Below are 21,840 nucleotides of genomic sequence, written 5' to 3'. Positions count from 1 at the left end.
GGGGAGTCGGAACGCCAAGTCAGGTGATCGGAGAGGCAAATGTAAACAAAGCTAACAGGGGCGACAGTGGATGGGTGTGCAAGGGCGACTGATTGGACTTTGCCACGCGACGAAGGGCTGGGAAGTGAGGGGATTGAAGTCGGCAGAGATTCACCGCAATGCTGAGTTCGGAGGAGTGAAGGTGTGCAGGTGGAGTGAAGTACGGCTTCCTGCACGGGAAAGGGACGGTGTATCGCCCGGGGTGGGAAGAGGGGACCTGACCTTGCTATATTGGAATTGGGACGCGGGTGGTGCCCATACCACATTCGCGTCAAGCCCCATATCGCGACTCTCTCTCTTTCCTTTTCTTTTTTTCCTTTTTTTTCCCTCCTCCGCTTGAGCAAGGCCGGGGCTGGGCTTGAAATCGCCTGAAGAGGCTTAGCGTTCATGATCCATATCCTGTATTTCTGGATGGTGGGACATGTATCCGTACCTAGGTAAGTACCTAAGTACCCAACGTCACTACATTCCTTTCTGGCTGAAGACCATTGGACCCTCCTTCCGCCAAGTGGGGCCTCTTTGTCCTTTTTTTGTCATGTCGTCCGTGTGTCGTTCACAGCACAGAAGAGCTGGATGGGATTTTCATCTACCTAGTGGGGGCACAGACCGACTCTCATAGAGCAGAGCTATTTTCATCTACCTCTCAGCAACCTTGATTATCCCGTACCCTGTATACCTCACTTCAAACATATCACAAGTCTTCTCTCCGTCAAGATGCCCTCAACATTACAAAAGGCCCGTAAGCACATTGCGAAGAAGCGAAACGGCCACGACCTAGCCCTCCATGAGTACTCCAGAGACTCAAAGCGCCTTCACAAGGCGTCCATAAGAGATCAGAAGCTGGAAAAGCTTCACGCTTCGAGGAATAAGAAGGAGCAGCCGCTGCGTAAGACGAAATGATTGCTTCGAGTAACCATGTCACTACTAATCAAGGCTGACATCTGGTAGTTGACCGTGCTCGTTACTTTCAAAAGGCTGTCCAGGAAAACAAGTCCGAGCCCCTCGAGCTGGCCGCCATCCAGAAGCTAATCCATAAGTCTGTCCCTGCACTCACAGCTCATGGTCCATACGAACCAAGACTGACATTCACGCAGGTTTGTGCACCAGTATGATGAGGAGTACGCCGAGGTCAAGAAGACCCGTCGGCCGGGACGCCCTGCGAGCCCCAAGGAGGACTTGCTGAAGCAGAAAATTGCAAACCTTGAAGAGGAGTACAGGATTGGGTTCTGTCAGTGGCCATCAAATGGCGCTCCATATTCTCGCCCTAGTCTCTATCTTCTAACATGATTACAGACCTTCCCGACCTATTGGATGCGTCCAACACACTCGTGCTCGATCGCTGGGAGGGCTCATGGTCTTACCTGACCTCGGTCGCCTGGGTCAAGATCACAAGCGATGGAAACATCAAGAAGTCCAGCTTCCCGCCCACGGGTAGCTCTTGAGGACAACCGGTTTTGCCCAGGCGTTTTTGGCGTTCGGAGGAGGTCGTATTAGGCCGTGAATAGGTCTGGCTCTGGGGCGAGGGGGAGAAACCCCCAGCGACTTGATTGAGGCAAAAAAGAGGGGTTCGCATCGTCTCTGTTTTCTGTGTGCAAGTTCCAGGACGTCGCAAGCTGTAGGAGACGGGGGATGCCCGCAGAAGGTGTCTCAGACAAGCATGCGCTGTATCCGGAGACTCGTTTGGCCAATAGCCAATCTCCTCCTCCTGTTACACACAGCAGCCGTACAGGCCGAGAGACGAAGGCGGGCGATTGCTCTGCCCACATCGAACACGCCCGATAAAACCACTGGTTGTTCGGCTGCATCATAACTTGCGTCTTACGCCGTCACACAAAAGGGGTCGAGGAAGCGTCAGACCTGACGAGCCTGTGGCGTCAATGGAGATTGTGCCGCATCAATAGCCTTACGGGACGCATGTAATGTCAGAGATTGGGCCACATTATGTAAAAGTCAACGCAGTGGCCTGCTTGAAACACTCCCGACACATGTCGTCGACGAGCCTCGAGTACACTGCGTAAAACCCGGAAGGGCAGTATAACATCATGTCTTTGCTCCCAATCGTCAGCGATCGAGGTTCCATGTTACACAACTCAAGTGAAAATGATGCCGGAAGCCGGGTTTACGAACCCCCGGCTCAGTCTCTAACCCCATGCCCACTTACAACTTTCCGTGTCTTGAGTGATCAGTATGCATCGACCTGCCCCAAGCCTTCTGACCCAGATGAATGGAACCACGTTGTTCGTTAAGCGGAATATGCGCCGTTCCCGTCGCTTTGCCCTCGACGACGAGATCCGGACCCCGGCGGGTCTGGGTGCTACATTGCACGGCCGACATCCATTCCACTCATCATTCTTATGAGCCTCGAAGCGGTTACACGCTCGCAAGGAGCTGTGCGGTTAAGATGGTTCCATTTACTATACTCGACCCCTGGATCATCGGCCTCGAATGTGAGGGATGTGGTAGGCGGTGTTGTAGAATGTCGCAGCCTGAAGGTTTGGGAAACCGAGCGCCTAATGAAATGGTCCTCTCTTGATGACGGTATCACAATCTGGGCTGGGCCCTTTATGGGCAGTATGGTTGGAAGCCCCTTAGGGACGCGACGTTCTGCTGGCTTCTCGAGTATATCATCTACCGGGATTGCCGGCGAACAATTCTCGTGATGCCAGACGACACCATTGTTCCCGAAAAGCCTGCTGTCGTGCAGGTGTATCCAACAAACCTCTCGCTGATATACAAGTATCGTCCTCTTGCCCTACTGTTCCTTGATCCTCCCCAAGTAAGTCCAACTTGAGTGAGTGTTCTTGAGAACAATACTGATGAAAGTAGAAATATGTGTAAATACGTCAGTCACATCCGCGTCTGCAACCTGTGCAACCACCATGACACGGTTCTTATATCGGAGAGGCTCTGTGTACTAGCAAAGCAGAGCGGAGGCTTTGGGAGTTGTGATACTGGAATAAGTAGTGACAACAACAGCACAAGTAACCGTTGTTGGAAATGCAAAGAGAGAACCCGACGCATCCCTTGTGCGTCACCGGCATTACGGCACGTTAGTCTTCCTTGAAGAAGGCGTCGATGATGGGATAGAGTAGGAGACGAGGGTCACATTCAAGTTGGTTAATGGATTCAGGGCTGCGGGTCAGCTATTCATGTCTTGTCAGTGCCATTTGAAGAGCCTCGAACGTCGCTAAAGTGTGATGATGATTTTGTACAGCTGGTCTGGCCATCGCGGCATCCACATCCAGGCCGTCGAGGGACGGCCAGCAGGAACATAGATTCGTCGCAGTACGGATAATGTCATCCCAAATGATAATCTGGTGGACCCTTCTACTACCCGATCGAAACTAGCCCTTGGAATCAAACGACCAGAATCTGTGGATAGGTAGCTGGATCCTGTGGAGTTGACATCCTTTGTTTGTACCTGGATTCTCACAGGGCACTTTGCGGTCGGGCGGTGAAGCGCACGTCGGAAAAAGGTATTGCCGGGATTCTGGGCTGATGTCAAAAAAATAAAAAAAATTGGGAGCTCCCAGGTTGTGTTCGCAGCTACTGCTACTGCCTTCGATCCAATTCTCCACCACCTTTTTTCCAACAAGCTTTTCCACCTCTTCTTGTGAAATAACTTGTAGCATCTCAATAATCACTTCGGAAATCCGCCATAATGCTTTCCATCAGGACCATTGCGCGCTCTGCGCCCAGAACCTTCTCCCGCCTCTCCCTCAGACAGTCAGTGGCGCGCCCGAGTGCTTTCTTCAAGGCCTCTTCATGGAGCCCTGCTGTCCAGACCCAGCGCGCATCCGCCTTCTCCAGCTCCGCTTTCAGGAAAGCGGCTGCTGGCGAGACTGATTCCGAGCTCGTCGCCAAGCTTGACAGTGAGCTTCAGTTTGAGGAGGAGGTTAAGCAGAATGAGCAGCTCCCCGCCAGCGTTAAGGACTTCATCGACAACAGCCCCTTCGAGATCCACGACATCCCCGGCAAGGAGGAAGTCAAGCTGACTCGCAGCTTCGGAGAGGAGAAGTGAGTTTTTTTTATTTACTTGAATGGCCCTTCTCAGGACAGTTGGCTAACAAAACAAAATCTAGGATCACCATTACCTTCTCCATCGCCGACCTCGCCAACTACGATCCCGAGATGTACGAGAATGACCGCGCTCTTGAGGATGAGGAGTTCGACTCCGACATCCAGAACTCCAACAAGCAGAGTGGCGTCCAGGCATCCGGCGGCGCTCGCTCCGCCAACGCCGAGGAGCAGCTGGAGGAGGAGGAGGGCGACCTCGATGAGGCCGCTCCCCCTTGCCGCTTGAGCATCGTTGTTGAGAAGCCCGGAAAGACCCCCGGCGCGCTCAACATCGACGCCACTGCTCAGGACGGCGCCATTGTCGTCGACAACATGTTCTACTACGAGGACGGCAAGCTCGCCCACGCCGCTAACGCTGAGGTCGCCCACGCCCGCAGCGACATCTACCCTGGACCCCCCTTCGGCAGCCTCGACGAGGACCTTCAGATCCTGATGGAGCGCTACCTCGAGGAGCGCGGCATCACCCAGGCCCTGGCTGTCTTCGCGCCCGATTACATTGACGTCAAGGAGCAGCGCGAGTACGTCCGGTGGTTGAACAACGTCAAGGGCTTCGTCAGCGCCTAAATTCGGGACGACCAGGACCCAATCACACATGAGCGAAAATAAGGATCAAAATCTGGGAGGAGAGGCTTGAACGATGTATGATGGCGGACGTGCGCGCGTGGGCGCGAGAAGTGTAAGATGATACGAAATTCCCATGGAAACGGAACCTTCTTGGCTTGTCTTATACCTGTTTCCACTCTACGATGTACCATACCATGGCCTGGCTGGCTTGCCCGTTGCCGACATAACAAACTGTAATAACAAAAAAAACTTCCATGCACATACGTTCATTGTCCTGAAACCTGTACCGAGCGGAGCTTGGTGTCAGTTACCGCCCAAACGCACTATGGCATCTCTCTTATCGTGGCTGGAGAGGACCACTCTTGGCTTTGGCCTTCGTCGTGATTCTGCTTCGGCGGATGGCGGGCGACCAGACTCCTCGAATCCCCGCACACGGGACCTTCTTATACTTGGGTAATCCAGACTGTAAGTGAGGCTTCTATAGGGACGGCTTGCATATTCACCTCCCGCGGAGCTAGGTTGTGCTTTTATCGCAACAAAAACCGCCAATGTCTGCAGAGAAGCACCGTGGCTGCCACAGAACTCAAGTTATTTGGCAGCGACAACCAACTTTTCTTTACACAAGAAAAGGGCAAAGAATGAGGACGGTAAGTTGTGCTTGAGAGGAATTCATAATCAAGGCGTCAGGAAGGACCAGCTCGCTTTGTGATGATGCAAATGACAGGCATCCTATTCGTTATATGATGGGGTAACTCAAGATGGATCAGTGCTTTATCGAAACGTGCTTCGGGCCAGGAACTACCGGCCGATACCTGTAATAAGAAACATCGAGAAAGAGCATGCGGAGAGCTGCCGGTGTTCCCAAGAACTCGACAGCAGGATGTGTTCCGCCGGGTCGGGTTCTGTCGTTGACCATGATCCGAACTCCCCTGCCCCAAAGCGGCTGCCAACGCTCACCCACTTCGTTCAAGATGTGCTCTTTTATTAGGAAAGTTCCGAGCACGGTGAAGAGGCCAACGTCGACAGGCACGATCTGCCCCGTAGCTGGTGATGCGGAAGTGGCAGACCTAGCGCTGACGGTCAACGAGGTTAGGACTTTGAGATCGGGAAAGCTCAAAATGAGCCGAATCTGCCGGGAACCCACATGTTAGCAATGACAAAATACCACAGATCGCGGCAACCTCGACGCCGCGGAGGAGGGAAAGGTCTTCGACCCTGTTGGACATTGATAATTGGACTTCTAGGCGCGTGAATCTCGGCATTTATCCGAGGCAAATATGCCTAGTTTCGGGTAAACCCGAGTGAAATTGCATCGGCCTTCTGATTCAACAATCTGGCCTCACTTCTCAATCCTAGGACAGTGCCGGTGGGTCGTTCTGCGTGCTCTTCTGTTGACCTGGGAGAGTGAGCATAAGAGGCTGAAGCATCCGAGGCGCCTAGCATCGCATGGAGAGGGAACCTCATTCTCGAGCCCTAGAGGTTGAAAACCCAATTGCCTATCGCCATTCACTGTACTGCACGGTTAGATCATCCGTATCTCGCGGTTCACGCGGGAATCATGCTCTGCATTTTCAATGGCTGCGTCCACAACTCAAAACGGAGGTTGACACCAGGCACGGAATGAGGATGGTCGGAACGCGAATTGTCTGGATGAGGAGGGAAATCGACATCTTGTTTGGAGATGAAGAGGACCGATATCCTTGCTTTTGGATATATGAAGGTGCAGAGTCGGCAAGCCGGGTTTCCGGAAGGACCGCGTTATATGGCTAGATGAATGTCAGGTCAGCGAGTGCAGATTAGCCGCGAAGCAGCAGGGCAGCTGTCACTATGAAGACGGAGCATTATGAGAAAACTTGAGGCATAATATCAAGTTCGAATTCGACACGATGGTTAGACTGGCAATGACAGCGGTGATGATACGTGACAAAAGCCACGTTATAGCTGCATTGCACCATTGGAGCCAACCAGCTTCCCAATATAACTGGGATAAGTTCAACCAACATCCTGATACAAACCTCCACGACAATCAAGACAATCAAGACAATCAAGACAACCAAGACAACCAAGACAATCTATTCAATATAACATATATTGCAAGACGCAGTCCAAAGGCTCAAAAATGTCGGCAATCATGTGGCATCACAGCTTTGTTCTCTAAGAGTACGCTTGAAACAAAAATTTCTTTTTCAAAGAAAGTTTCCCTAACAGAAAAATCTCCAGAAACAAAAAAATAGGGCATCGTGAGCTAGTTCTCTATATCTCGTTATCTGGCCATCATAAAAATCCACCCAAAGTCGCGGCAGAGAAAGAAGACCCGTGATCTAACCCCTTTTCCCATTCCCAACCTGCTGATCCCAGCCTTCTGAAGTCGAGTTGCGGAAAGGAGTATTTCGATCTGGGTATAAAATTTTGTGCAAGAACTTTTTTTTTTTAAAAAAAAAGAAGAAGAAGAGAGAAAAGAAGTTTAGGGCTTCGGCCCAGCCAAGCTACCAGCCAGAACAGGTCCCATGCCATGTTATGACTGCATCATCTTCTTCATCTAGAAAACACCGTGCCGACCTGGCTCCGGCCTTGCGTCGATGTTTAATAAGGCTTCTGGCCGATGCTGTAGGGCTGATCAGCTTCCTGCAACAAGAGCGGATCTACGATTTCGAGACTTACAAGTTGCCAGGGGGCGAGTAGCGCGCGACGACGTAGGTGCCCTGAGAGTTGGAGGCAACAGCCAGGCCGACCTTGGTGGTGCTCTCCCAGACGATCTGGGTGTAGTGACCGAAGCCCATGTAGTTGGTTTCGCTGATGGTGTCGCCCTTGTAATCTTCCTTCTCCTTGATCCAGGCGTCGGCGGCGTTGACGTTGGGGCTGTCCTCGTTCGACTGCATGTACAGGTTCTCGCCCTGGTTGGCGGTCTGAGAGTGCGTCAGGGAGCCGACAGAGAGCAGGTGGTTGGCCCACTCCAGGGCGTCGGCGGCGAGGGAGTCATCCCACTCGAGAGGAGAGACGCCGACATCGCTGCGGGCGGCGTTGTGGGCGTCGAGGGCGGCCTTCTGGTCGGTGGTCAGACCGGAAGAGCCAGGGGAACCGCTGGAGGCGGTGGTCGTGGGGGCTGGGGCGGAAGGGGGAGCGGGATCCTCCTCGACGGGAGCCGGTGTGACGGCCGGGGCGGAGGGGTCGTCAGTGGGAGCGGGAACGATAACGGTGGTTACGGCGCCCTCGTGGCCCGGGTAACTACCCCAACCCCAGGATCCGGAGGGACGGCCGGGCCTCCAGGCGGCAGCCTGAGTTGCAAGAGCGGCAACAGCAACGACGGAGAAACGCATTTTGACGGTTTGAGGATTTCCGAAGGAGGACAGGAATCACCGGGACTGTTGGATGCTGAAAAGAATGAGAGAACCGGGGGTGGAACCTGCCAAGGCGTCGATAGAGCAAACCGTTGAGGGTGTAAAAAGGAGTGACTGGCGCTCAAGATGGGTGGAATGAGAGTGTGTACCTTAGGTGACGAGAAAGGATAGGCAACTAGAGAGAAAAGCAATCACGTTGGCAAGTTATATATTCCACATTTCCTGTCCATTTGCCTGCCTCCACAGTCCTCCTGAGGTCGGGAGACTTTACCGATGCGGTATTAAACATGACACAGAGATGATCTCCCGCATGCAGGTCTCCACATCAACGCTAGATGTTAAAGGGAAGGATTGTCGTCTCACCATTTCGTCGCCCTTTCGGCCTTGTGGAAGCCTACTGCACAGTAGTCCCGTCCTCCTCGAAGTCTAATACCGGGGAGGTTAGCCCGGGGAAGCCCAGCCCGGAAGGGACGGACTGTATTGCGTGTATAGGTCGGCCCAGAACCACGGAGGCGTTGAGGTTGGAGAACGACTAGGGAACCACGGACTCGGTGCTGTGGACCGCATTCGTTGTATTGAAATTCGACAGGGCGCTCATAACCCCTGTCATGACAACCAAGTATCTCAATGTTTCCAAGAAATTATCTGGGACGTAGCCCTACCAGATTATGTCATGTCTGTGGATTAGTTGTTGCCGGTAAATGTAAGGGACCACTTGTGGGGTCGAGCTTTCGATCGAGGCGACGGCCCATAAACAAGGGATGACTTCTCACAACTCCCTTCAGGCTTCTCGTTCAATCATTGTCTTTGACTTTGGCTTTTCTGCCTGCTCTTCTTTGTGTGCTAGTTGCCTAGCTTCTCGACCCTGCTTAGATGGCTGAAAAGTATTACACTCCGTAATCCCGTTGTGTTTTGTTCACCCAAGCCGGGACGCCCTCCCCACCTCATTTCTTCTCTGACACTCTCGCTCTCGTCTAATTCTCTCAGTTGCAGGCGTCGGACATTATCCAACTATGCATTGCAGATCCCAGCCAAACGGAACAAGACACCCAAGGCCGTCGTGGAGCAGATTCATTTGCCCCTCCCGGCATGGACTCCCCTGTGAGTGCGGGGTACGGCCAATCAAGGTGTGCACCATTGCTTCTTTGTTTCTTGTTAGATAATACTATGTAGACAGCTCCAAACCCTAGCTCGAGTAGGCTGGTTCAGGGACAAAGACAAATATGACACTACATTCTTCGCCATCCGAGTCTATTGCGGTCGAGGTCATCTTGGCTTCAAGCTCCCTCCCGCCCTTTCCCCTCTAATCCCTAGGTTCGGACCGGGCTTATCTTGGGTGACCCTGACAGACGCCGCGGCTTGCTAGCGGCCAAGATTGATGGCAATGTCGCACGGGCCGGCGTGCCACATTCCCACGCGGTCGAACCCGACTTGTCGGCATGGTTGGTTGAAGAACAGTTCGTCTTATGTAAACAACAGGCCAACATCTTTGCACAACCCGTCGGATCTTTGCTTATTCCCACTCTCCTGAAGAACATATCCCAACGAAACAAAACAGAACATAGAAAAAGAAAAGGAACAACTCGTTTGATTTCTCGTTGGCAAGTTCAGGATACATAGACTTTGAAATAAATCGCTTTTGTTACTGAATTTAGCCTAGCAATGTCTCTTGTCGTCGACTTACACCACGTTTATATCGTGGTGTATGTGCTGTGTTTTATAGGTCCCGTGGTGGTGGGGCCCCGAGATTACACTACGAGGCCGACATGCCTAGCCTCAGCCTGGTTACATCCCGCCGGCCGCACCTCCTTGTGGCCCTCATTGCGATTCGAGACATCTATATATCTGATACGCCGGCTTGGATTGATATTGCGCGCCCACATAACTTCATCTCCTTTTCGTCCTTCCCCCAGTTCAGCTGTGTTGGCCAGCATCTAGGCTTCGGCCATGCGGATTTTGCATCGGAGTTTTGGCATGCTACTTTGGCGAGTCTCATAAAAGCATGGGAGTTCCATGCCACAGTGTCGTGGTTTCCGGTAATAGGGCCGAGATGTTGCTGCTCGCGTATGTTGCTATTGTTGAACTCTCTTCTCTTCTTAGTATTTGGTCTTCGTGAGTGTTGCAAGTGCAGCACCGTCATACAGCAACATAACCTGGGCCAATCAGGCGCTCTGAACAATAACGTTCTTTACGCCAATCGAAAGTTGATGTGTGCAAGCATGGCGCCCCCCTCTTCGGGCTGCCGTCAATACCGAAATCTTTTGTGCTCACATACAACTAACCCTATTGCCCTCCGCCTCTTCCTCCTAGATATTGGGGCAGCGCAAATGAGTATAATAGCACCATTGACCGTGGCTACGACGACTATATTGACGCATCGCTGAGGCCTTGGGGCGATTCGTTAGGGCTAAAAAAATATAAAAAAATAAAAGGCACAAGGACACTGTGACAGCCACAGTAACCGCGATTTTCAGATGCAGAAATACCAATGGGTGTCTGAAGAATCCATGGCATCATGAGCCAACATGATGATAGCAGGTGATACCATGGCGGTCGGAAACTGAAGGCAAATGCTTTTAACTAGTCCAAGATACGGCAACGGTGAGGCCCTAAGATCCACCAACGATGTTAACCGTTCCCTAGAATGCCGAGCTAGAGGTCCCACCAGCTGCTGTCAGATGGTGGCGTGGGAAGGAAAGACATCTTCTTTGAATAATAGCTGGGAATACTTGAGAGACAAGTCTGCACTCAGAGGCTGGTAACAATTGGGCCCGGGATACTCAGTGAGGGCTAGGGAAGGAGTTGATAACCCCCAGGGTTACGACAAAGAGACTAAAAGGACATGGTAGAGGCCAGCAGAGGACAACGAATAATTTCTACACATAGGACCAGATAGTATACTTCATACTATTGAAATGAATTTAAAATGACGTTTCAAAGACGTTGAACCAGCATTGTGTCGGTAGAGTGAGTAGTGGCATTGACGCTCTAAACCTAACGGATAGCCATTATATCAAGACAGAGTGCGGTCTAACACATTTCATCCCCATACTTTCTGTTTCCAAAAGAGTATATTATTACTAGGTGTGTCCCAGGACAGAAGAACAGGTCAGCTGGCAACAGAGAAACAAGTGCCTTGAAAGTATCACTCACTGTACTAAAAAGTGAATGATGGAGTATCTGGTCTACAACCCAGGCGGACAGGCAATGGCTGCTTGGTGAAGTAACAGATGGATAGCAGAGAACATGATTGAACTGGAGAGTTGTCAAAGCACAAGCTGATGCATCAAGCGGTGTGATTCAAATTGTTATTCAAAACCGCTGGTAACTCACGTCGAAACCGCATTCACCACGCTGCGCACAAAAAGCCTGCCACCATATTTCTTGATCCTAGCAAAATCTCATTGGCAGTCTCCTACTCGTTCCTTCCGAATTATTTGCTCTGGCAGCAGTGAATTGTAATCTGCTCTCACAACCAACTCACATCTTCTCGCTCAAGTATATAATTCGGCCTTTTCACAATACTGCAGAAAGTTCCCCTTCTAAATCTTTTTGTCTTTCTATCTTGCCTTTAGAAGAGTGAAGCGACCTGGTATTCCTTTTTAGCATAACAACCAAGACTCACAGTCCACGCATTGGCATCCGCAAACATGGCGATTCAAATCCAACAGCAAGACGTGGTTATCAGCAGCCTGTTCAGGGAGTTTCCGATGGAGATCAAACTCGACATCTTTGAGAAACTCGTCGATAGCGCGTACGCCCAGGTTGCTGCTACCCCTGAGACCTGGATGGTTGACGGATGCGAAGATGCAATCGACCAGATCTACATCATTAACAGCCACATCCCAAGCCAAGACATCCATCTCCGGCGCTTCCAGCTCATACGCGTTGCATCCCAGATCAACAGCACAACACGCGCCCTTGTCAACCGTCGGCTGCCCCGTTTCCCAAGATACTACTACTTCACCCTCTCCGGCAGAGTTTCACTGTCCTTACCCAAGGCCACGTCGCTCCGCCACACCTGGGTCTGTCCCGAGCACGACCGCTTCCGCCTTCAGCCCTCCACCAACCGGTACAACGACGACGGAGACAGAAAGAACACCCTGGAGAGCGCGATCCTGAACGCCATGGGCAAGACCCTCGAGCACATGAAGCACATCCAGAAGGCCCTATACTCGGACAACCTGTTCTTTCACGCCAGAAAGACCGAGATCCAGGCGATCGCGTCGCTGCCGAATCTCAAGTCCATCTGCCTGTGGCCCGGCCCCACGGAGCGCCCCATGCGCCCCGCGGAGCCGCACCTCCACAGCGAGCTGCAGCCCGTCGACCCTAGCATCTACTTCCTGCTGGCGCAGCAGGACCAGATACGGCTCCTTTCGCTGTGGAAGCCGCTGTGGGATGCCGGAGTCCGCATCACCTGCGGCCGGCACTGGTTGAACGAGGAGATAGCGGAGATTGTCCGCACGGACGAGGGGCTGCGCCTGCGGTTCCTACAGGAGGAGTGCAAGTGCTACGAGCCTGCTCAGAGCGATGGCGAGGGTTCCTAGAAACGATAGGAATGTTGGAAAGGGCATCGATTCAGAGGAGGGCGAGGGAGAGTATGAGGAAGGACTGGATTTCCTTTCGTTTCTCTTTGGTGTCGGTAAGATCTCTGCCACCACTGCCACGCAACTTCACGGTTACAGAACTGACACTTGATGATGACAGACGATGCATAGAAACGAGCAGTAATGAATTGGTTTAGGTTGGAGGCATTGGAGAATGGAACGAAAAGTGCGACGCCAAATGCAATTGCAAACAGTTCAGGGTGCATGCAGCGCGTGCCTCAACAAACCTGCTAGGCAGCTCGTCCGCATTTGAGAGATAAATACTAGTTTCCTTGATTAATGCTTTAGAGCTTCCTCCCACATAGTCGAGCTTGGCTGCTCAGAACGTCACTAGTGATGAAAAAAAGAATGAAAAATTAAAATTCACATTGCTTGCCAAACTCCACTCGATTGATTGCATGGTGCGTGTGGTGTATTATACAGGCCCTGCTGTCCCACCCTTCCGTCGCATTCCATATCTTGCCAATACTGTCCACAAGGTTTTCAGAGGCTATAAGTTAATCGTAGCTGGTACCTCTCCTCCATCGGAAGCATGTTCGCAGACAACGCCGAAGACAAAGGCTCAATAAAGAGTCAGTGAAAGGAGCAGGAGAAGATGTCGCGGGATCAAAGAAAGCAAGTCAGCTTTCCGAGTTTACTTAACACCCTCAAAGAGTTTTATTTCCGTCTCAACAATGCGTAAGCCTGGTGATACTTCCAATATACCTTTGGTAGACTACCTTTGACCGCAAGTTAAGGCGTCTGCCGGCAGAAAAGCCCCTGTTCATTCTTGCTGAAGCCACACAGAACTTCAATTCCTATCAACCACCTATTATAGGACGTCTTTCTAGCAGAAACTGAAAAGAAAAAGAAAGGGAAAAGAAAACCTCCAAGAAAAGGCCAACCGGGGGAGAGTGCGGAAAGTAAACGCAGCTGAGTGCGGAAAGTAAACGCAGCTGACCGTTGCGCAATACTGTGTCGTCGATCGTTCCAGTCCACCGCACCGATAATCAAAGAAACCGGGGACAGCGCGGGTGACCCCACCGGAGCGACCCCACCGGAGCCGGGCGGGGCCGGACCAGGGAACAACAGCCCAGATCCGAACTCCCTCCCCCTCCCGTCCCAACACTACGGAGAGTTTCCCGTCCGCGAAGCACAAGACAGAAAACGCCAGCTACCCGCCATCCTTTATGCCCCCGGAAAGTTGAGACCAACGATCAACCCAGAAATAGACCAGCAGACTGGCTGCCTCCTTTCGGACCACCAAACCCCCAAAAGGGAAGAGACAAGCTTACCAACAATGCTTCGCCGTTGGATCCCCTCATCTCATCCGCAAATCATGTATATCTCATAGAACCTTGGCACGCCCCTCCTGTTCGCGTCGAAGCCCAGCAAAACCGCGTGCATCATTTGCCTTTGATCGCCACCTCGGACGAGACAATCAATGCGGATAGATTGTATTAATAAACTCAAAATGAACCCTCTAAAAGATACCAACGCCCAGCCTCCCGCGAAAGGCGTGTTTGTGTATGTATGATATGATTTGCGTAGTGTGCCCCCTCCTCATTCTCCGCTTCGTCACCACGGAGGGCACACTCAAGCGAACGATGCTTCCTCTCTCAGTAACTCCCAAAGGCTCTCTCCGCCCACCCGTTTCCAATCTATCAGCAGTGCAATGTGATGCAGCTGCTCCCGCATCGCCGTGAATATCCTCCCGCTCCGATATGTATGCGCCGCAGCGGGGTTTGTCAACGAGGGAATGGTAGAAAAAGTAAAACAAAAAGGCAGTGCACCAAGTCCTCTTCAAGTCCTGAAACCCATTCTTGTGCCATGACGTCGGCCGTCAAATCAAGAAGGCAGAATGAGGACAGTAGTAGCCAAGCATAAAAAACCCGAGAAGAACCAACAAAGGAAGGGGAAAAAAGGGATAGGAGAATAGAAGCCTGACGCAGCAGCTCCAGCGCTGTGAGTGCAGCTCTCCTAACCCAGCATATCATCTGGAACGTCCAGTTCCACAGACTTGACAATCCAATGATGAAATACTTGCGGTGAGATGGACTGTTATCATACGATGCCGCTCATGTCCCACTCGTTCCTCTGCGCGCGCGCGAGCACCTCGCGACCCTTCTCCGTCAGCTCGGGTTTGCCACCCTCGTCCGTCACCTGCACGAAGAAGACGGGCTTGAAGACCTCGCCGGTACGCTCGCGCTCGCGCGCCAGCTCTCGCTGCTTCTCCTCGAGATCGACCTTGACCTGTGTGGCCTTGGAGAACTGCTTTGCGTGAATGGCCTCGGTGACACCGCCCCACATTGTCAGGGACTCGTTCTCGAGCTGCTTCTCCTTCGGTGGCACAACCTTGGGCGCGACGTTGAGGGGGGCGAGGTCAATGATGGTGTACCTCGCTTCAGGAGGGTGCGAGTTCTGCTTCTGGTCAGCACCTAAGAGGAGAGAGAAAGAGAAAGAAAAAGAGAGAGAGAGGGAGAGAAGAGGGGGAAGGGGCACATACGACTGGCTTCGGACCGAGGGTAAACTCGATCTTTTCGCGCCACGGGCCGCTGAGGCGGGCAACAATATCGGCCTCGGGCACGTCCTTGATGTTCACCTTGTCGTCGTTCTCGGGGTCGTACTTGAAGATGATACCCTCGACGCGGTTCGTGGAGCGGCCGAGCCAGCCAGCCTCGACGTAATGAAGGATCGTCTTGAGCTTTGTCTGCGGACACGTTATGTACGCCATCTCGCTGACGCTGACACTTAGGCTTCCCCTGAGAATACCGCCAAGGTGGGCGGCGGGATGCGTCAGGCGATACGTCTCGCCTCCGCGCTTCTCGAGCGTGATGAAGATGCCGAGGTTGTGCTCGCCGGGCAGAACGCGGACGCTGGTACCAGTGAACTTGGCCGTGATCTGGTCAAACCCACGGGCGGAGAGGCCCTTATCGGGGCAGCTGACGTGGAAGGCGCTCACTGGCGGGTGGTGGGAGGTCTGCTCGGTCAGGTAGGAGATGCGGAGAGGTTTGCTCTCGGGGGTCGAAGTGCCGTGCTGCGGAACGGACAGCGAGACGGCCGATGCGTTCTTGTCGACCTTGGCCGACTTGAAGCTAGACGAGCTGCTGGCAGTGCCACTTCCGGCGCTCTGAAGGGCTGCGGTGTTGATCTTGGGTGCATTATCCTCGATTTCCCAGTTGCACTGTTACGTCGTTGAGAGTCAGCATCACTAGCCATGGTGAAGGCCAGATGTTGCGCAAACCAAGGGGACTCACCCTGAAGAACTCTCCCAGGCACGAGTTGTAGGGCTTGCAAGGCCTGCCCTTGACATACTTGAGGTCCTTTGTGAACCAGAAGCGACAGACCTCGAGCATGCGATCAAGAGGCTCGTCCGAGGTGCCGATGGCGGCGAAGGCGTTGGGCGCATCCAGGTAGTTCCAGTATTCGAGGTTCGGCGTCGGCTCGAGGAGCTGAGACGGAAGAGAGAAGCGCACAGCGGCGAGGTCGGCGACGCCGATGAACCTGGACGGAAGACGCAGTGGATTAGCCGGGTGACCATCTATTTAGAAACAAACGACCCCCAAGAAGAGCGCTCGTCTGTCTGCCTGCATCTGCTTGCTGACGACGCTGATCTTCGCTGGCAATGGATGCGGTTTTACCCCTAGGTAACCACCGCTCGCCGCCGCAACCATGTGGTGTTGCTGTATTGCTCCCGCTCCTCGCAGTGTGCGGCGCATACAGGACTAAACGGCAAAGGGGATCCAGCCGGCAGGGTGGCAAACTCACTTTTTCAGGATACCGATAAAGGTCTTGAGCTTGGAGCCATCGCTCTGAGGCTCCTCGGGTGCGTCGTGCGTAGCCGCGGCAGCCATGGTTGGAATCGTTGCCGTGAAAAGGGGAGGGGGGAAATGGTTCGAAGAGTCGGTCGAGCGGTCGAGATTTGGGTAGGCGATGACGACGACGGTCTCTTTGTTTGGTTGCTCCAAGAAATGCCCAGGCACAGAAAAGCGGCTTGCTGCGATAAGGTGGGGTGCCGAGACCGGCTTGCGGGGTCGAGATGCCGAGCTACAGGCAGGCCACAAAAGTACCGTAGATCGTTGGCGGTAACGGTGCTCGTCGTTGGAAGAAGGTTCGCAACAGAGATTAGAGGCAGAAGGAAACAAGAGAGGATGGGGCCAGAGGGGGCCAAGCAGGGAAGGGGGGGGGGGGGGGGGGATTGATCTCAACGCCCGGTCAAAGATGTGGTGCGGTGAGCGGAATATGTTCGGGGCGAGTGTTTGGCGTGTGTGTGCGTTGAGAGAGCGTGTGCCCGTTTCGTTTCAGTCGTCCCGACTCGTGAGCGCGGCAGCGGAGAAAGGGGTGAAAACACACAGAAAGGAACAAGACCTCTCTGTCTTTTTCTCTGCTTTTTCTTGTCGGTCGAAGAAGTTCGTTCTATCGGATACGTGGGCAAGTTTCGAGCCACGGCGCGAGGTGGTCAAGTGAAGATGCTCGAATGTTTGTACAGCATGTCGCAAACAAATAGGTGTTAGAAAAGGGGCTGTTGGGATTAAGAAGCGAGAATCGAACGCAAACCTAGGCCCGGGAGATACGTAAAAAAAAAAAAGGTCATGCACTGTACTCGAGTGGACATGAAATGGCGAAAGCAGCAGACACATACATAAGTAGGTACGGATACCGCACGGGAAAGAGGAAGCTCCATGCATCGCCGCGGGAAGGCAAGTGGTGACACCGCAGTTCAGCAGAGACGGGTACTTCCAAAGACTGTGCCGTTTACGGGTAAGCACAGTACAAGATATGGTGATATCGCTGGTGAAAATCCCGTAGTCTGATAAGAGCTAGCACTGTCTACTCAAGTCCCGGATCAGACAGCACGGTTTCAGATGCCGCCAGAGCCTATTGAATTCGCCCAGCACCTACCTAGACCTAGTCCGATAAGAGCTGCGATAAGGTCCCGCACGTTCCAAAGCTACATCAGAAACGAGGCCTTGCACCTCTGACTTTTGGCAACGGGTCGACTCCGACCAGTGTACAAGTCAACCGAGAAACCTCAACGTGGCTTCTTTCCTTTGCAGTTTTCCACTACTCCATATACATCGTCGAAACAGAATCCCATGCAAATTTTCTAGCCGCCGCTACCACCGCCATTAAGAGCCATCGATGTCATCCCCTTTCACCCGAAGGAACAAAGGCTGGGTCCGGATCGCCATCTAGTCATGTGCCAGCTACCGCAAGCGCAGGGCGGTCTCGTCCGCCCCCGGGCCGGACATCGGCCAATCATCCGCGCACATGGCCAATCCGCCCGCTGTCACAAGCCCCTCCCAATCTCGATATCGCGAATATCCTTCAACCCGCAAAGCACACACATGGCAGGAACGAGAGGTTGCGGCGGCACGCACCCTGCTCGCCCATCCCGTCACAGGATCCCGAATGCTTCGCTGCCGCCACTTATCTGCTCGAAAGAGGCGAACCGTTTGTGTGGTTGGTAGGTAGGTAGGTAGGTAGGTAAGGGAAGGGATCACACCCGGCCCGGCATTGGGGGTTGTTCCTCCCCCCTGCAGAACTCTCTCGTCCCGTGGCCCGTTGTTTTAACCTTATTTTCCCGAGACATCGACATGAACTACATTCAAGACAGCGCTTGGGACGTTGGGATACGCACATGAGATGAACTCTTTGAAGGCTTCCGAAGGTTGCAGGCCCTCTCCGTATGGCAGGAACACCGTGGGCAGACCAGAGAGGTAGTGAGAGACAAAAGGCCCGGTGCAAACTTGATGCGACGAAGCTCATGAAAGCCACGATTTCAGGAACCCCCACAGTTTGCGTTGACCGCCAAAACGTCGCACGCCCCTTCGACTCTACGAAACCTCCGACCGCCTACCGAAAGCCCATCACGAGCAACTTCTAAGCAAGCCGGGCCTCGTCCAGCCAGCCAACTAGTCCGCCAAGCTGCCGCCCCTGAGCGCGTACGCAATCTCACCCAAACCGGCCGCACGTGTCTTTCGTGCCAGACTAAGACCAAACCCGCATGTCTTAGATAGCTGTGCTGTGGACTTGTCTGGGATGCCGGCATGCACGACCACATTTGCGCCCCCAACTAAGCTAAATCTCCCCACACTCGCACTCCGGGTCAAAGGCCGAACCGGATCCTCGGAGTCAACCTCGGTGCTCATATATAACATTCCCATATGCAATGGACGACCAACGGCCCTACTCCTCCACTCACCGCTGATCACGAGGGCAATACACCCTAGAGCCGCATTCAAGAGTCCCCGCCGTCAACGCCGCCGCCGCCGCCACCCCTTCCGCGTATCTCGTGACCTTATCATCACATGAAGCCATCACGAGACAACAACACGCACCCTGCTACCGTACACCTACACTTACACCATCCGTCATCTCTCTCCCACCCCTGAGAGGGTGTGCATTATCTAACCACTATATCTGTGAGCTTTCTACGGTTCACTGGAATGCTGCTGCGGCTGCAACTATTGCTGCTGCAGATCCTCTGGTTGAACCCCTCTTGTCTTGCCACCTCAGGGTCTTGAAGAGGGGTGGCAAGAGGATGCCATCCAAGATTGTGTGTTCGAAAGCGGGTTCGCGGCAGCTCTCTGTTGCATCCAATCTAATTTCCCCCCTTAACCATCCTGCCATCGTCCGGCCAGAGACGGAAAAAGATACATCGTCGGCTTCGTATCGTGAGTGTCTTGATATTAGACCCTCATCGCGCCCACAGGAGTACGGAGGCGAGGGGGGGGGGGGTTACAATACACCTCTCTCCATCCGCCGTACAACCCTTCCTGCATCGCCTTACCTCCCGGGATCGTCGTTCCGGAAGTTCTCCTTTTCAATGAATGAGCCCCCCAGTATTCCCGTCAGAAAACACACACCCCCTCCCCTCGACAGTAAACGGCCCTCTCGAGATGGCTTGAATCAAACTTGCCAGAGAATGCAACAATGTCCCACCCTTGGGGGGGGGGGGGCAGTGCACGTTTGTACCTGCATTCTGCGCTCGGCTCGTGCTAACGGAGGAATAAGCCAGTCAAACTGCGTGCCAACCAGGCTTGCCTTTTCGTATAGCCCCTCGAGATTTTCTTACCCCCCTCCCCCTCCCCTTTCCAACTGCCAACTTCAGGGTCTCTTGACGTAATGTGAATCTTGGAAGATCTGCGTTGTTCTTACCGTTCTCCCAGCATACCAACCGCCGGGTTCGCCTGAAGCGTTGCATCGCATCGGTGGAAAGACTAAATCGGCCAGGAATCAAGCTTCAACAACAAAACCCCGCCCAATAAGCACCGACCGACAATGATTCCATACCGTCCAACGGGATTTGGCCCCCCCTTCATTCTCCTTGCTTCGCCGCAATGCACCCTCAAATTTCCACCCCTCCCGGCGTCTCTGTGGTCACCTCCCCCCCCGGGCGCCCGGCCGAACACGAGAGATCAACGTGTGGCAAAGTCCCGTGGTTGACCGGAGCCAGGGACCGGGCATCACGGCCCTGCTCGCGCCAATGCGCCGCCGTCTCCCCCCTCCCTCCAAATACATTGTACGTCCCCGAGTCGTGGTTTATGGCTCCTCCCCACCACCACCGTCGTGGCTCAGCCCTCTATAAATATATCCCATTTCCAATGATTTCCCCAAGGGCCCTGCGATCAAGGGTTCCATTGAGGGTGATCTCCGGCCGTCGAGAAACCTACCTCGTCGAGAAATGATTATCGCGGTTTGGATATCGTTTCCCGAGTCCCTCGTTCCTAAGCTTAATGCAAACTTTGTTTTGCTCCTAACGCTGATGAATGGATCCGGGCTTCATCAAGGGCCGTCATCTGCCGCATCTGCATTCATGCCGCCCCCCCCCCCCCCCCCTCCTTTCCCTTCCCACAGTGCTGCGTAAGCCCGGCCCAAGGGCGCCGGTGCCCCCGCAAAACCCACGCAATGGAAGGACTCGCGAAGAGTTTTCCTCTCGACAATGACCTCATGATCGGCGGGAAACAGCCCTTCTTCGGCAACCGCGGCCGCCAATAATCGATGCATCCCGGCGGCGTCCCTGGGGGACCCCTTACAGTGTCAACGAGTTCCTAGGGCAAATCCGCGGAACCCAACCCTGATCCCAGCCCAGCCCAGCTCACCACAGGGGGGGGAGCTGTCGCATGCGCGCGCGCGGGCGGGCGGAACTCTCTCCGACCACCAGTGAGTGGTCTTGGATTGCCGAGCGACCTCGACAGCCACTGCACCGCACCGCACCGCACCGCACCGCATCGCACGAGCACACGAACCAGCAACTGACTCTTGCTGGTTACTTTTTTCCTTTTTTCCTTTTTTCCCTTTCTTTTTCTCTGCTTCTCCGGAACTCAAAACTCGACGAGATTGGACCAAACGTTCCGCCCCAACTTCTCCAGTGGGATGTGGGATTGTCGTGGGCGAGCGGATGCATCTGATGGATATGATGCATGTGCGGCACCGCACTCTTCCTGTCTCTGCTCAAACTACGGTACCTACACTAGTTTATAGACGTACATCGTATATCGCCGAATGGCCGCCGTATAGGGATGACGCTTGCGCATCCAAGTAAACGACATTGTACCCTGCGCATCTGCCACCAATACACATTTACTTGTTGTTATTATTTTTGTTTTTTGTTTTTTTGCCGCCGTTAGTGCTGCAACCTTCTGTCCGGCCACCCTCGTCCCCCGGCGCTTACAAGATTAACCCCAAGGCATCGTCGTCTCTTAGTCCCGAGAGGAAGGGCACGTTCCGGGAGGGGAAGGACGACAACGGTCCCTGGATGGGGGCCGTCTTTTTTCCCAGGTCCGGCAAAGTGCACGTTGTGCCCCGGGACTCCCATTGCGACGTGAGGTGGGGACCTTGACCCAAGCAGGTGAACTCAACCGGCCGCTAACGAACGAGAGAGAGGCCGCGCTGACTGACGCATATTGACGAAAGCTCCTCATCATCGACGCGCCCGACGGGCGACTTTGCGCGTCCCCACAGCCCAAAGATGGCCCTCCCCCCCCCCCCCCCCCCCCCCCCCCCCTTGTACACGACAGCGGGTGCTTGAATTATACTTAGGGTTCCTGAGGTCAGGGGTAATGGAAAAAGGGACTTCCTAACAGCTGCGTCCGCGTACCCCAGAAGTAACACAATTCGTAATGGCAGGTAGAAACTCCTGCTCAGATACTCCGGAGACAGTCTAGTTTTTAAAACGGTGTCTCTCGCCCGTTTTAGTTGTGTGGCCTGCGGCCGCAATCGGTGATATAATA

The 21,840-nt window shown here is 53.6% G+C and overlaps 5 protein-coding genes across 5 annotated transcripts; 3 read left to right on the top strand and 2 right to left on the bottom strand.

Moving 5' to 3' along the window:
- Positions 1–753: 753 nt before the first annotated feature.
- On the top strand, positions 754–1,481 carry GLRG_06672 (uncharacterized protein; the record flags this gene model as incomplete). Its single annotated transcript, XM_008097526.1, has 4 exons — positions 754–925; positions 988–1,075; positions 1,134–1,267; positions 1,333–1,481. 4 exons carry the CDS (start codon positions 754–756, stop codon positions 1,479–1,481), a joined length of 543 nt encoding a protein of 180 aa, XP_008095717.1.
- A 2,219-nt stretch (positions 1,482–3,700) lies between these two features.
- On the top strand, positions 3,701–4,680 carry GLRG_06671 (uncharacterized protein; the record flags this gene model as incomplete). Its single annotated transcript, XM_008097525.1, has 2 exons — positions 3,701–4,056; positions 4,122–4,680. 2 exons carry the CDS (start codon positions 3,701–3,703, stop codon positions 4,678–4,680), a joined length of 915 nt encoding a protein of 304 aa, XP_008095716.1.
- Positions 4,681–7,263: 2,583 nt separating this feature from the next.
- Positions 7,264–7,997, bottom strand: GLRG_06670 (SCP-like extracellular protein; the record flags this gene model as incomplete). Its single annotated transcript, XM_008097524.1, has 2 exons — positions 7,264–7,285; positions 7,342–7,997. The coding sequence occupies 2 exons, from the start codon at positions 7,995–7,997 to the stop codon at positions 7,264–7,266; spliced, it is 678 nt and encodes a 225-aa protein (XP_008095715.1).
- A 3,671-nt stretch (positions 7,998–11,668) lies between these two features.
- Positions 11,669–12,565, top strand: GLRG_06669 (uncharacterized protein; the record flags this gene model as incomplete). The annotated part of the gene is made up of 1 exon (XM_008097523.1): positions 11,669–12,565. One exon carries the CDS (start codon positions 11,669–11,671, stop codon positions 12,563–12,565), a length of 897 nt encoding a protein of 298 aa, XP_008095714.1.
- Positions 12,566–14,668: 2,103 nt separating this feature from the next.
- Positions 14,669–16,458, bottom strand: GLRG_06668 (oxysterol-binding family protein; the record flags this gene model as incomplete). Its single annotated transcript, XM_008097522.1, has 4 exons — positions 14,669–15,025; positions 15,111–15,788; positions 15,862–16,108; positions 16,373–16,458. The coding sequence occupies 4 exons, from the start codon at positions 16,456–16,458 to the stop codon at positions 14,669–14,671; spliced, it is 1,368 nt and encodes a 455-aa protein (XP_008095713.1).
- Positions 16,459–21,840: the final 5,382 nt, after the last annotated feature.

Source organism: Colletotrichum graminicola (assembly GCF_000149035.1).
Source record: "Colletotrichum graminicola M1.001 genomic scaffold supercont1.27, whole genome shotgun sequence".
NCBI lineage: Eukaryota > Fungi > Ascomycota > Sordariomycetes > Glomerellales > Glomerellaceae > Colletotrichum > Colletotrichum graminicola.
The sequence above is the reverse complement of the archived record's forward strand: the minus strand, read 5'-3'. Positions and strand labels throughout refer to the sequence as shown.